Below are 17415 nucleotides of genomic sequence, written 5' to 3'. Positions count from 1 at the left end.
AGGATCTCAAATCAGAAAAAATTAAGGCCAGTACTGGGTAGACTTGCACGGTCTATGTCCATATATGGCCATTTGGTTGAGGATGAGCTGGGGAGGATTTCGATGGCTGGGATGGTTTAGATCAGTGGTCTCAAACTCGTGGCCTGCCAGGTGTTATTTTGAGGCCTTCGGTATGTTTATTATAATCACAAAAGTAAAATAAAATGGTTTCTTGATCATATGTCTCTTTAGCTATAAATGACAATATTATTATTAAGACGTAGCCAAAAGGAAAGATTTATAAAGAGTTTTACCTCATGCAAAATTGTCATTTTTTTAATGACATTAACTAATTTTTCTGAGGCCCTCCAAGTACCTACAAATCCAAAACGTGGCCCTGCAAAGGGTTTGAGTTTGAGACCATTGGTTTAGATGGACTGGAGTGAGCTTTGATGGAGACTTCAGTAGATGAAACTTAAGCATGGTACCGGGCAGAGCTTTAGGTTCTAGCCCAGCAATAGCTGAGAAGAAGAAGAAAAATTTAAATTAAAGCAGTAATTTAAAGAGTGGGTAGGGTTGGGCAGACTGAATGGATCATTCGGGTCTTTATCTGCCATCATCTACTATGTTATTATAAGAGACTTCCAGGGACAGAAAAATACCTACTGTAGTTGAATATATGACACCTGCAAGCCTGAAGGCTATTGAACTGGTGTATATTCAGGCACAGTAGGTATTTTTCTGTTTTTGGAGAGCTCACTATTAACAATAACAACAAAAAATTAACAAATAGTTATAGTAGGATCTGAACCCAGGTCTCCCAGTTCATAACCCACTGCTCTTCATGGGCCTCTGTGTGGCCATTTTATAAGATGGACTTTGCTGTGCTGCCAGCAAGACATCCAAGTCCCTTGTCCTCCCCTGTTCACAATTTGAATGTTTCAGTTTGTAAAATGGATGTTCATGCTGGATGTTTCCAGTATATGGAAGTCCATCTCACATGCATTTTAAAACAAGCTATGCTCTGTTCTAAAATACACGTGAGATGGATGTCCATTTGTGATGTTCTGACTTGGAGGTCCATATTCTGAGTTGGACATCCTTCCTAAAATGCTACTCCACAGCTCAGACTTCTTAAGCATTCATTGAAAATACTTGGATATATTCAAAAAACCCAAACAATAGTTTTTTGGCTCTCTCTCCTTCTCCCCTCCCCCCCCCAAAAGATATTTCATCCTGTGTTTTTAGTCCTTATGTCACAGATCATGACTGCCTTCAAGAAGGCCTGGGATAGGCACGTGGGATCTCTTAGAGAGAGAAAGAGATAATGGTTACTGCGGCTGGGCAGACTAGATGGGCCATTTGGCCTTTATCTGCCATCATGTTTCTGTTGTCTCTGTTGGTTAACAGAGGATACATGCTTTCAGTCCCAACATTCTGTATAAGCCACATGGGCTTCTCATTGAACATTAATATAGCCGCAACGTAAGATTTTCTGGTTTGGGGCCAAATGAATAATTTACTGGAAAATCCGGTGGCATTATCTGTATTTGGTACATCAATGAGAGCTAAGAGCCAAATTTCTTCTTCTAATAATAATAATAATAAAAAACTTTTGCTCATTATGACAGGGGTTGCCATATAGCAAATGATGAAAAATTGGGATTGGCTGAGTTATAATTTTTGGTGGAATTTGTTATGCCACATCTTTAAAATGGAGCAGGTAATAGCCATACAGCAGGGGCATTTTAAGAAATTTAGGGATGTTTGGGAGCCATTAGCAAAATATTGTACAGAATGCCGTGCAGACCCCTTCCCTTTCCCCGTACCTTTTTAACTTCTCCGGCGTGAGCAGCGTGCCCACGTCGGTGTCGGCTCACCCTATGATGTCACTTTCTAGGTGCGGGTTCCAGAAGTGATGTCAGAGAGAGCACCGATGCCGACACGGGTAGCAACCTCGTGCCGCGGAAGTAAAAAAGGGGCAGGAAAGGGGCACACATGCATGGCAAGGAGAGCAGTGGGGGAGGGGTGCTGCACTCTTAGCAAAACGGCGCCCGGGCCGGACCGCCCCTCCTTACTCCGCCACTGGTCTCACGTGATTGAAACTATATTTCCCTGCTATCTCATGGTCTCTCTTATCCGCATCCTTCTTTTCTATGGCCAACTCCAGACTCTCGTCCCTTCTACTATGCTGCACCGTATGCCTGGAACAAACTGCCTGACTCAATACGTCAAGCTCTGTCTGTGGAAGTGTTCAAGTCCAGGCTCAAAGCACACTTCTTTGAGGATGTTTTGAATTCCAAACTCCAACCCACCTTCTAAGCACCGATGTCTGTCTTATCATTCCCTCTCTAGTTCCCCCACCTGTATTGATGCACATTATTGTCCCATTTGTCTGTCTTGACTAGATTGTAAGCTCTTTTGAGCAGGGACTGTCTCTTCTATGTTTTGATGTGCCACGCTGCGTATGTCTAGTAGCGCTATAAAACCATAAGTAGTAGTAGTAAGAAAACAGACAGTGGACTCACATGCGAACTTAGAAAATTGGTGTGAACAGTGTGAATGTGCTACAGCCCTGCTTAAATCAATATTCAGCAACATGAAGGAACGGGTCGGCGTGGAGGATCGGAACTACGCAAATCATAGCCATGGAAGCATACTGAGAAACTAATCTTGACACTTACAAATGGAAATTCTCCTCCCAAACTGGATTCAAGTTCCCATAAATTGTTTTGGTCCTTTTTTTCGTCTTCCCAACCTGGACAGTAACGTATGGATCACTGGAACCGGTTTTGTCCTTGGCTTGGAGACCCTGAGCACAAACAACTGCCGCACAGGCGTATACCAGTCAAATACAGTCACGCCCAATCAACACACATCAAATATCAAATTCACCCACACAGGCACAAAGATCAACAACCATAGTCACAGTTGGACATGTTCCCATATACACAAATCCATATCACCATTGTACACGCACACACACCAGTCCACAAACAGAAGAAAAGACAAAAGTGCCTGGGGTCAAAAGAATGCATAAACCAGGTATTTCTCATTTTATCTAAATTTATTCTAACACTGACCAGTTTGCTCTAAATCAGTGTTTCTCAACTCGGTCCTGGAGTACCCCCTTGCCCGTCAGATTTTCAGGAATGAATATGCATGAAAGAAATTTGCATATAAAGAAGGCAGTGCATGCAAATCAAGTTTATGCAAATTCATTGTGGATATCCTGAAAACCTGACTGGCAAGGGGGTACTCCAGGAGCGAGTTGAGAAACACTGCTCTAGATGAATCTTCAAGATTTTGATAATTATGTAGCCCCAACAATCGTGATCCTCTCTGTGCTAATGGTTCTTTGTATCTGTGTGTCTGTCAGGATGTACTGTTTTGCATTGGTTGCAGCTGTTGTTTGCCACCCTTCCAAAAAACTGCTACCTTAGGTGCCTATCCACTCTTACCTAATGGTGGATCCAGCTCTGATTAAGTCACTTTAAAAAGCACTTGCAGTCAGCAGCGGTGCCAACCTCATAAGTGATTTATAAAAATGCAAGGTGGTTGAAAGGACAACATTGGATAGATAGGAGACCTTTTACTAAGTTGACTGTTTAAATGTATAATGTTATGTTATATATACATTTATATATTGCCTAATCCCTACAAAGGTTCAAAGTGGTTAACAAGATTCAATTACGTATAACAACAGTAAATCTTCCTAGAGATGCAATCACAATCTGAAATATTTCATAAATGAATAAGCCTTATGTTCAAAAGCACATCTAGGAAAATTGGAGTGCCTGGTAGAAAAGACATGTAGACCCCAGGGATGGGCAGTCCCTAAGAACAGTGGTTCCCAACCCTGTCCTGGAGGACCACCAGCCAGTCAGGTTTTTGGGATAGCCCTAATGAATATGCATGAGAGAGATTTGCATATAATGGAGGTGAAAGGCATGCAGATCTGCTCCATGCATATTCATTAGGGCTATCCCAAAAACCTGACTGGCTGGCGGTCCTCCAGGACAGGGTTAGGAACCACTGCCTTAGAAGTTTAGACGCTGTGGGCTGTATTCTAATACAAAATGTACAAGTGTTTGGAACAACTTGACTATGGCCTCTTTTGTTACATTTTAGTAGAGTTAAGTGCCAGAAGAGCATTCAGCCAGATGTGTGTGAAAACTGTAATGAGTGCCAATTAACATCAATAATTGAGAGCTCCCAATTTTTGATAAGGGTTTATTACTGTTAATTTGCATGTGCACCTTGGGTGTGCACAGATTTGGATGCACAAATCTGGGCGCCATATATAGAATCCAGGGGAAAATGTCATGTTTTCACGGCTTGCTTTTGTTTGTTAGCCTAATGGTTAGTACCGCAGCTTGAGAATCTGGAAAGCTGGGCTCGATTTCCACTGCAGCCCCTCGTGACTCTGAGCCAGTCACTTAACCAGTGGCGTAGAAAGGGGGGGAGGAGCGGTCCGCCCCAGTCGCCATGTTAATGTGGGCATTGGCACCCTTCCTCCTCTCCGCCCTTCCCACCTCTTCCCACTCCTCCCCTTGCCATGTGCGTGCCCTCCCTTCCCTTCCCCCGTGCCTCTAGTTGTTCACTGCCGCGAGGAACAACTTCATCAGGTTCCTCGCAACCACATCATCTCTCCCGCTGATGTCACTTCCAGGTGCCGCTCATAGGAAGTGACGTCAGCGGGAGAGACGATGGGGTCGTGAGGAGCATGTTGATTTTCTTGTTGCTTGTGAACAACTAGAGGTACGGGGGAAGGGAAGGGGGTGCATGCGGCAGGGGGGATCGGGGAAGGAGTTGGGAGGGGGCAGAGGCGAGGGCGAGGGAGGGGTGCCATCGCTCCTGGTGCCTCTAACCCTTGCTACACCACTGCACTTAACCCTCCATTGCCCCAAGTAAAAAATAAATACCTGCTTATAATATGTAAATTGTTTTGATTGTAACCACAGAAAGGCAGTATATCTCATCATATTCCCTTTCCTTAATGACATGCAATGACATGGGATAGGTTATCGATAATTCCTATGCTGATTGTTGTAGTTGTCCGGGTCTTGCCATGTCTGAGTAGGTAGAATCAACGTTTCAACTATCATACTGATGGCTAAAATGTGGGTTCTATCTACCCAGACACTGCGAGACCCAGAGAACTACAACAATCATGAGGCCAAGCCTCGGAAGCCTAGTGATGCTGAAGCCCAGAAGGGGGTGTGGTTAGGGGCGGCGCTGGACTTCGGCATCACTATGTGCAGCTGGCCATGATTCTGATGTGACCCTAGGTGCCAAAAAGGTAGGCCTGTAAAACCCTGGCCTTTAAGAAATCTTTCTAACTGAAGTGGATCCCAAAATGTATAATCTTGGTTCTGGAAATTCAATATGCATTGGCAAGGAAATTTAAGAAAAAAACGTAGCATTCAGGGCAATCACTCTCGTCTTCAGAACCAAAAAAGCCTTCCGTCTGAGTTGAGTTGCCCTGGCTATGTCAGGAAACATCATCACTTTAGCCCCACAGAACTTCTCAGTTAGAAAGATTTCTTAAAGACCATGAGAAGTTACAGTCCTGAATAGGAATAGAGCGTATTTAGCAATGCTGACAATTTCTAGGATGTTTATATCCTTTATTTTCCTTGATTTATAATTTCATTTAAAAAAAAAAAAAAAAAAGTAAGGAAATTCTTCTCCCTTGAAGAGGGCTTGTTGAATATTCTGTATTTCTGATATTTTTCCACTTGATTTATATATAATAGTGATCTCCATTTTCCTATGCTGTTTATAGATTGTATATTACAATTTGAAAATGAATTTTAAAAAAACAACCCTGGCCTACATTTCCGGCGCCTAGGGTCCCGTCAAGCCATGATTCTGGAAGCGGCACCTGTCAGTGATTGACATGTGGCAGGTACCTGTTTTGTAAGTTTATCAAGTTTATTAGCAAAATTTGATAAATCGCCTATTAGAATCACTAAGCAATGTACAAATCAAAAATAAAAGAGGTTCACATTTAACAATCTTATGACATAAACATACAAGAAATTGGGAAGGAATGGATGAAAGTTACAATTTTCAATTAGGGTAGAAAAAGGGAAAGAACAAAAGGAAAAGGGTGGTAAACCATTAAATATTGAAAGCATCTCTAAATAAATAAGATTTTAAAAGTTTTTTGAATGTTAAAACGTCTTTTTCGTTACGAATATATTGTGGAAGGGCGTTCCACCATAGGGGACCCGTCACAGAGAATATGTCAGCCCTTCTCGTACCAATGATTTTTAGGGAAGGGACTGAAAGAAAGTTCTGACCAGTAGAACGAAGTGAGCGTTGTGTGGTGTGAGGTACTAAGAGTCTAGATATGAATTGGGGTTCCTCTGAAGCTAAAGTTTTAAAGATGAGCAGCGTTATTTTAAAGGTGATTCTATGACTAATGGGGAGCCAATGAGAATCTATCAATAATGGTGAGACATGGTCAAATTTCCTGGCATTATATATTAATTTAATTGCAGTATTTTGAATCAGTTGTAGTCTCCTTATTTCTTTCTGTGAAATATTAAGAAAGAGAGCATTGCAATAGTCGAGTTTTGATATTACTAAAGAATGGATTAATATTTTAATAGAGTTAGGGCTCAAAAATTTGGATATCGATCTAATAAGACGTAGTTTGAAAACGCAGTTTTTAACAGTAAGAGAAATATGATCATGGTAGGTAAGTTTTTCATCGATTACCTGCCATGGCAGTTGCCACTTCCAGAATCAGGCCCTTACTGTTTTGCTGTGACTGCAGCTGCTGTGTGCTGCTCTTAAGAATCTACTGTCCAAGCAACTGCCTAGTCTGTCTCATGGTTAAGCCAGCCTTGCCACCAATATATAGAACCAAAAAAACACAGGGAGTCATTGGGGAACTCAAGCTTCAAGAACCAAAGAAGCAATGCTCACCTGTAATGCTGATCTTGGCCGACCATTTGGACGTGCCATCAAGTACACTCTGTTTGACTGCCTTGATCTGCTGTGCATGGGTGGCTTTCACGACCCCAAATACTTCCTGGATCAGCTCAAAGATTTCTGGCTTGTTGCGCTCCCGGATCTTCATGCGGTCCTTCAGCACCATGATAATATTCTGGGTTCGATCTTCTGCCCCATGCTTCGAGCTCTTCTCTGCTGCTCCTGGAGGAATGGGGGAGGGTGTTGGAATAACAAACCATAGAATTGGTTGGAGGAGGACTGGTTTCTAACATTCCAGGTGCTTTTTTTTTTAAGACTTATGGTTCCTGCTCCCAAAATGAACAGAGGGTATAAGGCCTGGACAATAAGCAACTCAGAATAATAACATAAGGTCCATACATTCCATATAACACTGATAATGCTGGGGGCAGAGGAAAGACCATTATTAAACCCTCTGGGAATTCAAAGTTACAAATGGTCTGTAGTTTCAGGTCTCAGTTTGATTTGGAATTAGAAACACTAGGGCTCACTTTTTCTGGTTGCGGATACTTTTCTGAAATGAATGGATGTGTACCTGATGTCACTATGAACACACGAATGCCTATAAACTCAAAGGATGCTGTGAAAGGTGGGAACAAAATACTGGAAAGACGGAATAAAAGGATTAAACACTGATCTACTCCCTGCACATCCCAGTGGAATGAATGCTTGCCATATCTCTACTTACTCTGCAGGCAGTCAGCATTGAGCAGGTCCTGACACTTCTCATGACACTTCACCCCGCACTCCGTACAGCGCATTCCCTGGCGGGCAATACCCCAAAGCAGCCCCTCACATTCATAGCAGTATGTAGGCGTGGTGGCGGTCCACACTTCAAAGTTGTGGGGGGTTGTACAGGAGATGGGGTAGATTAAGGCTTGAAGGGTCTTCTTGTAAACATGGTTTTTCTGAAAAGCAGGAAGGGAAAGGGTAGATCCATTTAATCATTCCTCAAGAGCTAGTTGGGAGGCATGCGCCTAAAATTTTTTTCCAAGACACAAAACCAGAGGGAATATTCAATATGTCAGTCCCTGTGTGACAATAATTCAGATTTGTGCAGCAGTTTCTCCGTAGGGTCTTGATGTGCCTAGCAATTGAATATTTCAGTTGAATGGCTTGGCAGAACCCAGTGGATGAACTGTTCAAGGGTTATAATTAAGAACTTAGGCTCAGGGTCAGGGGAGAAGGTCATGCAGAGGGTATTTAGTAGAAGAGAATTAGACCTTGCATCACAAAAGGCTTGGTTGATTGCTTTCTGTACTAGCTTCCTCATTCTATAACTTGGCACCTAATGTCGGGCATTGACAGGCTGATATTCAAAGTTATTTAACTCAGTGGTTCCCAACCCTGTCCTGGAGGAACACCAGGCCAATCGGGTTTTCAGGCTAGCCCTAATGAATATGCATGAAGCAAATTTGCATGCCTATCACTTCCATCATATGCAAATCTCTCTCATGCATATTCATTAGGGCTAGCCTGAAAACCCGATTGGCCTGGTGTTCCTCCAGGACAGGGTTGGGAATCACTGATTTAACTGACCAGGAATGGCTACTGGTCACTTAAACAGTGTTTTAGCACCTAACTGGCTATCTCCTGTGACAGCAGCTAGCTACTAAGACCTGGATTCTCTAACTAGCACCCAAGCTCAGTAAAAAATGTCGTTTAAACAATGTTTTCATTGATTTTCAAGATGCCAAAAACATTGGTGCCAAGTGTTAGGCGGCCTAAAACGCCTACGGAGGTATGATTCACATTAAAGGTAGGTACTGGAAATGTAGGCCTGGAAAACCCTGGCCTACATTTCTGACGCCTACCTATGCCGGAGGTGTGATTCTGTACCCATCACCGTCGCGGGATTGACACGTGATTGGTGGCCGCTTTTGAGGCGGCCTCCGACCAACAGCGCGGGTTACAAAATTTATTTATTTATTAAAAAATTTATATACCGCATACAATTATGCGGTTTCCATACCACATACATAAAATCTTGTTTGCCTCCGATTATCACATATAACATAGACATGTCTAAGCAACATCGTTAATCGGCCCTGTTATAATAGGGATAGAGCACAAATTCAATCGTTTCAGAAATACAAGCAAGCTTTAAATTATAGATTGATGTCAGAAAAATTCTAAAAGGCGATTATCAAGTGAAATATACCTTAGCATAAAGAGGCATTGGCAAATAATTGAGTTTTCAGTATTTTCTTAAAATTCACCCTCCCCATACAAAACCACAGGATATAAGAACATAAGAACATAAGTAGTGCCTCTGCTGGGTCAGACCAGAGGTCCATCCCGCCCAGCAGTCCGCCCCCGCGGAGGCCCAACAGGTCATGACCTGCCTTAATCACCAGAAGGGGCCCCCTTGCCCCCTAGGTTTCTCATCGAAGTCCTATCTTCCCATCAATGTCCTAACCCTCCGGCCTTGCACCTGCACGACCTGGTGAGCTGTCTATACTTATGCAACACCCCAGCACCTCCCTCAGTACCCCACGATCCCCTTTTCCCTCAGGAATCTGTCCAATCCCTGTTTGAATCCCTGTACTGTACTCTGCCGGATATAAAGCAAGGCATTCTATAGTTCTACACCAGCCACAGATATCATTGATGCTCTGATCCTAGCATGCATCGTCGACATTCTACCCTACAAACTTAATTTCATCCCTGGTTCAAGTGGGTGCATTGCATAACGTAGCCAGCTAGGTGCAGATATTCAGCGCCAAACCAGCTATGTTTAGTGGTTAAAGTAGGCTACATAAATAGCAGATCTATTTTTAACCGCTAAGAACTTAACCGGTTATCACTGAAAATTGGCATAAACGGTTTAATTTGCTGTGGCCAAAATTGTTATTCAGATATTCAATGAATATCTGAATTGAACATTCAACACCGGTCTCTGAAAATGACCCGGCACTGAATATCTGGGCTTAATGCTAGTGGCGGACTGCAAAAGTGCTGCTCGCTGCTGGCTGAATATCGGGCCCAGAGTGCTCACATATGTTATAGAAAAATAACACATGCTTCTATCAAAGGCATCACTAATTGGCAAAGTGCAAGTTGCTATTCTAAAATTTAAGGACCAAAGTCATAAAGCGCATGACCACCAGGGGGTGTACACATGGGCAGAGCATAGGCAGGCTGTGGGCGTGTCATCAAGTGACACGTACAATTTATAGAATACTAGCAGTTGCATACATTAAATAGTTTGTTTATTGTTTGTTTGTTTCTTGATATACTGCCATTTCCTTCACATGAATCACAGCAGAAATTCAATTGCTAATTTAAAAAGGAAGGGAACTCCATAAAAAGTATAACAAAGAACGCAATCATACACAGATTATTATTAAAATAAAAACAAATTTTTAAAAAGCAAAAAAGAAACCCAAACCCAGATAAACAAATATGCGCCCACTTATACCTAAATTTCAACGCACCAATATGGCTTTGCACTAATATTCTATAATCGCTCAGGTGAGCCCTGAAGCCATTGTAGAACTGGCACTAAGCATTCATCACTGTGAGGCCTACATCTTGGCTCCAAGTTACCGAATTGCTTGGTAGGTCGCTCCTTCTCCTGAATAAGAACACAGAGCTCAGAAAACAGAAGTCTCACTTACTAGCTCTTCATTGTTTAAGGTGCTTGTCGCTAGTGCTGATGTTATTCCAGCTTTCCTGGACTGTACCAGGGACTGAAAAAATGAAAGAAATTGACAGAATAAGCCTTTTAAAAAGAAACAGAAACTCACATGTAAATCAACATTTGATCAATGGCAGTGTGAGGAGAAAGCAGAGCACAAAAAGCCCGGCAGTGACATGCGGCCCAGGCCCACCCAGAGTGAGATGGGGCAGACGGGCTCTTCAGGTCTTCTTGGGTAGGTGACACAGGCTATCATATTCTTTACAAAGTGACCAACTAATTAGCTTCTCTGTGGCACTCACAGTAAAAACTTCAAACCACATTCAATCTGAAGACAGGCCACAAACTGCAGGAAAATGGGAATCATAAACCAGACAAAAAGAGGGATACTTACCATAGCCTGTGGACAATGAAGGCAAAAAGGAATTGAGAACACAATGAATAAAGATTGTTGGCGGTATATAAGAATAAAGTTATTATTATTATTATTATTATTAAAGTTTGGCATTTACAATATTGGAAGGAAAATGCTATCACAGATACACCATTCCCCATTAATTTAGAGAAGATACAACCCCTTCCTCACTCAAAAGAGACAATTTTCTCACTTGGAAATCAGGTTTCTTGAAATTCACCCATAATAACCCACTAGATACGGTATAAACCAGAGCCTGAGATTTCTACAGATAGAAGGCCCATAGCAAGGAACAGACATTGCACCTTCCCCCTATACTGATCTGACCAAACCCGGCTCTGGAAGGAACCTCTCTAAGGGTAAAGGGGTGTTTTAATCCCCAGATAAGATTCTGCCTCTCTGCGAGGACAGTCTTCTTTGGTGAGGCCTCAGTGGTGAAGACAGGGTTCCACTGGGAACTAATCTGGGGAGTCTAAAGGGATTCTCTTTTATTGATAAAACATTCTAATTCTGCCAAACTACTTGAAAATCAGCATTTTCACTGCTGTGCTTAGGGTATTATCTCCATTGCTCAGGCATATCCAAGAAGCAGCAAGGATGCATAACCAAAGCTTATAACTACCCTCAGCATGTAGAAGTTTTTTTCCCCCATAGCCTAGTTGCCCTCAACACACATGAATACGCAAACCCAAAAAACATCAAAAGCATTTTTAAAAGCAAGTACCGCCTTAGCAAGAAAGAGTTTGGTGTCATTCTGGAGGGTGGTCAGCTCAGTCTTTGCACCACGGGACCTATGGATTTGTAATTCCATTTTTTCTAACAGTAAGACATCAGGGGAGTAACTATGTATGAGCCTGGAGGGGTACCAGCCCCTCCAGTATTAACTCAGGTCTTGCCAAAATTTATCACAGCTGATGGGGATCCTCAGACCTCACAGGCAGACTGAAGAGTTCCTCACCTTGGGATACAAGCAAAAGACAACAACAAAAAAAGACAAGATGGATGTCTTAACAACCAAAAAAGTCTTTATTAGAAACAACAGGTCCCAACAAAGATCCCAGTTTCGGTGTTTAAAAACACCTTCTTCAGGGGACACTTTGCTGAAACAATGCAGGCTCACAAAATAACTGCTGGAGCAGAAAAACGAGCTGTGCTGGGATCCTTGTTGGGACCTATTGTTTCTAATAAAGACTTTTTTTGGTTGTTAAGACATCCACCTTGCCTTTTTTTTGTTGTGCTAGGAAGTTCTTCTTTATCCAATGGGTGGTGGATACCTGGAATGCGCTTCCAGAGGACGTAATAGGGCAGAGTATGGTACTGGCGTTTAAGAAAGGATTGGACAATTTCCTGCTGGAAAAGGGGATAGAGAGGTATAGATAGAAGATTACTGCGCAGGTCCTGGACCTGTTGGGCCCCCGTGTGAGCGGACTGCTGGGCACGATGGACCTCAGGTCTGACCCAGCAGAGGCATTGCTTAGGTTCTTATGTTCTTATGTTGTCTTTTGCTTTGATCCTCAGACCTCACCAGATGATTGGCTCCAGAGCAAATTTATTACAGCATGCAGCTGGCACCATGAGCATACTGGGGTCTCTCAAGTGGCATGACTGGTCATGATCTCATGAGATCATGGCTAGGGCATGTGGTATGTGAGGTGTCATTGAGTAAGATGCTCAGTAAGGGAGGAAGACAGAGCACAGTGGTAGACTCCTTCTGCTAATTGATGTCAAATGCAGCAGTAGCAAGGGGTGGGGGAGGATGATGGAGGAATAGAAGACAGGCCTAGTACCCCACAAATTAATCTTGAGCCCCCCCCCCTGAAACTGAGCTCTGGTTCTGCCACTGCCTCTCAGTCTTCAGGTGTTTGGTATTCACTTGCAGTCCTTGAGGGCCACCAATGGTCAGATTGTCAGGATATCCCTAATGAATATGCATGAGCAATTTGCATGCCTACTACCTACATTGTATGCAAATATCTTTTTGCATACTCATATTCATTGGTGGCCCTGGAGGACTATGAGTGAATTTCACTGCCCCAGGTCAAAGCCAGCATGTAGGAGCCTATTGTACTGATTAAGCACTAGGAGGAAAGTGAAGCCCTTTACCAGATCGCTGACGAGGGGAATTGGTTTCCTCTTTCGTATGTCCGGCATGCTATCTATGATTATAAGCCCGCCTGCAGGCCTGGAAAACAACAAAAAAAGCAAAGAAATGCTGTTTGGTATGTCTATTTTAAAACTGAGAGTATAATTTTCTACACTGCATTGAAAACAAGAATATTATAGCATTTAAGAAATAATAAATGGAAATGAAAGGAACCAGCTGGGATTGAAAAAGCCAAAAAGAATGAGCAAAAATTCTTATTTAAAAAGAACAACATGAAACATCAACCTGCTTAATACTTCCACTACAATTCTATCGCGCATAGACAATGCCATGCAGACAATCGTGCGCAGGATGTCAGTGCGCTGGATTTAAACACTATTTTAAAGTGCTCCGAGGGTGTGGGTGTGTGGGAACCCCCCCACTTTACTTAAAACTGTTGGCGCTCCAGTTGGTGGGGTGTTGGGGGTACCCCCATTATAGAGGAAACAGCCTTTCTCCCTCTTTTTTAGGGAAAAATTACAGTTTCATCTGCAATGGGGGGGTTCCCCGTCTAATTTTTTTTTTTTTTTTGAGATTTCAAATGGTCTTCTCTCTGTCTCAGTCATTTACACTTTGTGTACATGCTCCTTCCTGGTATGATCTTCTGTCCCATAAAAATAACTCCACGACAGACGGTCCACAAAGAAGGAGTGTTTTTTTAAGGGGAGGCATATGATGGGCAACTGCCCAAGGCCACAGCATCAAAAGGAACACAAGTTGGTAAAGCTGAATGATGTCAGTGAGACTGTTATTCATCTGACTCTGGCCAGGCCTAATTCTTTAATTATTAAAATACATTTTATATCCCACTCATCTATAGTTCTGAGTGGTGAACAAAGAATATATATAATTCAATAAGAAACAAAGCCCAAATAATGCACAATAAAAATAATATAAAAAAATGTACAGAGTTTTCATAATACTGTGTATCTAAATCAAAAACAGAGTACCACACCAAAATCTTAAGTTTTGTGCTAGGTCTCAGTTTGTCTAACACCAGTCCTGCTCCCAAGAACCACTCAAGCACACACACACACACACACAAACAAAAAAAGGTATAGCATTCCTCTCATCATGAGACATTCAACATGATCTATACAATCTATAGCAGTGGTATCCACTTCCAGTTCTCAAGGGCTGCAACAGGTCAGGTTTTCAGGATTCTCTAATAAATATGCATGCATAAGAGAGATTTGCCTACAATACAAGTAGTAGATATGCAAATCTATCTCATGTATATTCAATAATTCAATACAAAAAGAGCTATCACACCTTTAAACCATTACATATTATAATAAATGTTTATATTTTGTTAAATATTTTTTTATTGCACCATGTACTTTAAAAATCAATTAAATAACATCTTTCATACAATTAATTCACACCATAATAATACACGTGAAGCCCTTCCAATCTACCCTATTTATCTCACAACTAAAAAGTCCATTCCCTATATGAAATACTATCCAATTAGCAGATCATACAAAATCTTCATCACTGTGCCAATTTTCACTTTTCTTGTCTTTTCACTGCGTTGTTAGCTCTTCACCATATTACTTTGTATCTTGGCAGCATACAAATACGAGAAATCCAAACCAAGACCTTTCCACAGCTCACCCGTTGATAAGAAACTCAGTCTTATCAACGGGTGAGCTATGGAAAGGTCCTGATTTGGATTTCTCGTACTTATATGCTGCCAAGATACAAAGTATTATGAAAGATAAGAGGTTGTGAAGAAGTGAAGCCGTCAATAATCTAAAGCGCCTGATGACGCTGAAGGGCGAAACACAGAACTGTGTTGGGCGTAACCGCATATTGTGATAAAGTCTGATGTAATATGGTGAAGAGCTAACAACGGACTGAAAAGACAAGAAAGGTGAAAGTTGGCACAGTGATGAAGATTTCGTATGATCTGCTAATTGGATAGTATTTCATATAGGGAATGGATGTTTTAGTTGTGGGATAAATAGGGTAGATTGGGAGAGCTTCACGTGTATTATTATGGTGTGAATGAATTGTATGAAAGATGTTATTTAATTGATTTTTAAAGTACATGATGCAATAAAAAATTATTTAACAAAATATAAACATTTATTATAATATGTAATGGTTTAAAGGTATAGCTCTTTTTGTATTGAATTACTGTAAATTTACTAGAGCTATTGAAGACATTTTATAAGTCCTGAAGGTTTTTGTATTTTGGTGGTCATGTATATTCAATAGGGATGACCTGAAAACTTAACTTCTTTGTGGCACTCAAGGCCCGAACTCTTGCTTCATGAATCTATGTGTAGGATGAGATTATATCTGCTGCTTAGTACCACCATCCTCCTATAGTGCTATACTCACCCGCCTTTGAACCATAGGGATTTTGCCATCTCTCCTGTTCCTTCTCCTCTGGCCTGTAAGAGAGACAGATGTTCCTGTTTCAAATATGACCATATAGCGACCCCCACAGCACTGTTTCTAAGGGAGTTCAGTGCATGGAAGTGACCTTTAGTGATGGGAGATATCGGTGAAATTAAGGGGAACTCATCCACCAGAGACTGCCTTTTATATACACTGGGATACTAGTGTGATTTTAAGTTGGCCCTTGAAATCAGGGGTTTTGCTTCAGCTATTGCAGTAATTCTTATAACAGCCAGTTAAGAATAGGACCAAGTGATTGATAGATCATTAGAGAAGTCTCCTTCATGCCAGTATCAGCTCCCACGCCATACTCATCCTAAACAAGGGTTTGATTCCGCAATCCATTGGCCACGGAGCTATGCAAAGCAAAACAGTCACACAAAAATGGATTTTTTTTGACCACTGCCAAATAATTCTTACTTCCACAAAAACATATTACTGTAAAATCACTAAGAGGCCCTAAAGGAGTTTTAAGCCATAACATAGCAAAACAAATAACACTGCATTTATTTTAAAAAATATTTTGGGGAGGGGTCATGTCATGGGCAGGGAATGGATGTGGACGTGTTATCCAGCTGGCGCATCTGCATTAGAACTCACTAACTGGATAACATAGACTTACTATGGGGAGTGTGTGGCACAGTGGTTAAAGCTACAGCTAGAGAATGACACGGTGACAAAATTCATCACCGTTCCCGTCCCCGCGGATAACCGCGGGAAACCATCTTCATGTCATTCTTTAAGGAGAGAGGGAAGAATCAGAATATGAATGGCCACAACCACTGACCCGCAAGCTTTGCTTTGAAGAATGCTGGTGTAGAAGGGCTGAGGTTGAAATAGACACTAGAAAATGACATGGGATTATTTCCCGCGGTTATCCGCGGGGACGGGAACGGTGAAGAATTTTGTCACCGTGTTATTCTCTAGCTACAGCCTCAGAACCCTGAGGTTGTGGGTTCAAACCCACGCTGCTCCTTGTGACCCTGGGCAAATCACCTAATCCCCCCATTGCTCCAGGTACACTAGATAGATTGCGAGTCCACCAGGATAGACAGAGAAAAATGCTTGAGTACCTGAATAAATTCATGTAAACCATTCTGAGCTCCCTGGGGAGAACAGTATACAAAATTAAACAAACACCTAGTGTGTCCTAAACAAGAGACAGTAAGGCCCCAATTTTATAAATGGCATGTAAAACATAGGACACACTATTCCACTAATCAGCTCCACTGATAAATTAACCTCTTTGTGGCACTGCACAGGGCAAAATAAAAAATTTTAAACAGAAGAAAAAGCCTCAGGATCAAAGAGAGCCGTGGTAATCGCTGTACACGAAATGCGGGTCCATGAAGGAGGGTGTAAAACACGAGATGTGCTCTCTTGGTTGCAATACCCTTAACTCACTATACAGTAGTGTTCCGGAGGTTTTCTAACGCCAGTGATGCTTGTGAAGTTGAGTTGATTACCTGGTTAATTTATCAGTGGAGCTGATTAGAGGAATAGTGTGTTTTGTTCCACCACTCCTTTTTTGGGTTTTGATCTAAAACATACATGCCGAGGAAAGCGGCGCATAGCGCATCTCAATCTTAAGTTGGGCACCATTTATAGAACTGTGCTTAGCGGTGCCTATATTGGACTTTAGCACTAGTAGGCATCAAAACCTTAGGTGCACCCTATTTCTGCCAGGGGTTTTTTATTTTTTTTTTTGCCTAAATACCAGTGCCTAAGTGCAATTTAGGCGCTTACATGCAAAACACACCCACGATCTGCCCTTAATGACGTCCACTTTCTTGTAGGCACCTTGGACTAGGCACCTAGCAACCAATTAATTTTAATTTAAACCAA

General features: G+C 41.9%; 1 protein-coding gene across 1 annotated transcript in view; it reads right to left on the bottom strand.

Moving 5' to 3' along the window:
- UNC13A (unc-13 homolog A) overlaps positions 1–17415 on the bottom strand; it is a 286301-nt gene that overhangs the window by 120701 nt on the left and 148185 nt on the right. The window contains exons 13-19 of the mRNA XM_033955982.1: positions 15511–15563; positions 13122–13200; positions 10998–11003; positions 10584–10655; positions 7652–7871; positions 6919–7146; positions 2664–2805 (exon numbers count right to left, since the gene is read on the bottom strand). Of these exons, the coding sequence (XP_033811873.1) occupies positions 2664–2805; positions 6919–7146; positions 7652–7871; positions 10584–10655; positions 10998–11003; positions 13122–13200; positions 15511–15563 (800 nt within the window). The remainder of the gene's footprint in view (positions 1–2663; positions 2806–6918; positions 7147–7651; positions 7872–10583; positions 10656–10997; positions 11004–13121; positions 13201–15510; positions 15564–17415) is intronic.

The sequence above is a fragment of the Geotrypetes seraphini genome, chromosome 8 (assembly GCF_902459505.1).
Source record: "Geotrypetes seraphini chromosome 8, aGeoSer1.1, whole genome shotgun sequence".
NCBI lineage: Eukaryota > Metazoa > Chordata > Amphibia > Gymnophiona > Dermophiidae > Geotrypetes > Geotrypetes seraphini.
This window is presented reverse-complemented; position numbering and strand designations above follow the sequence as displayed.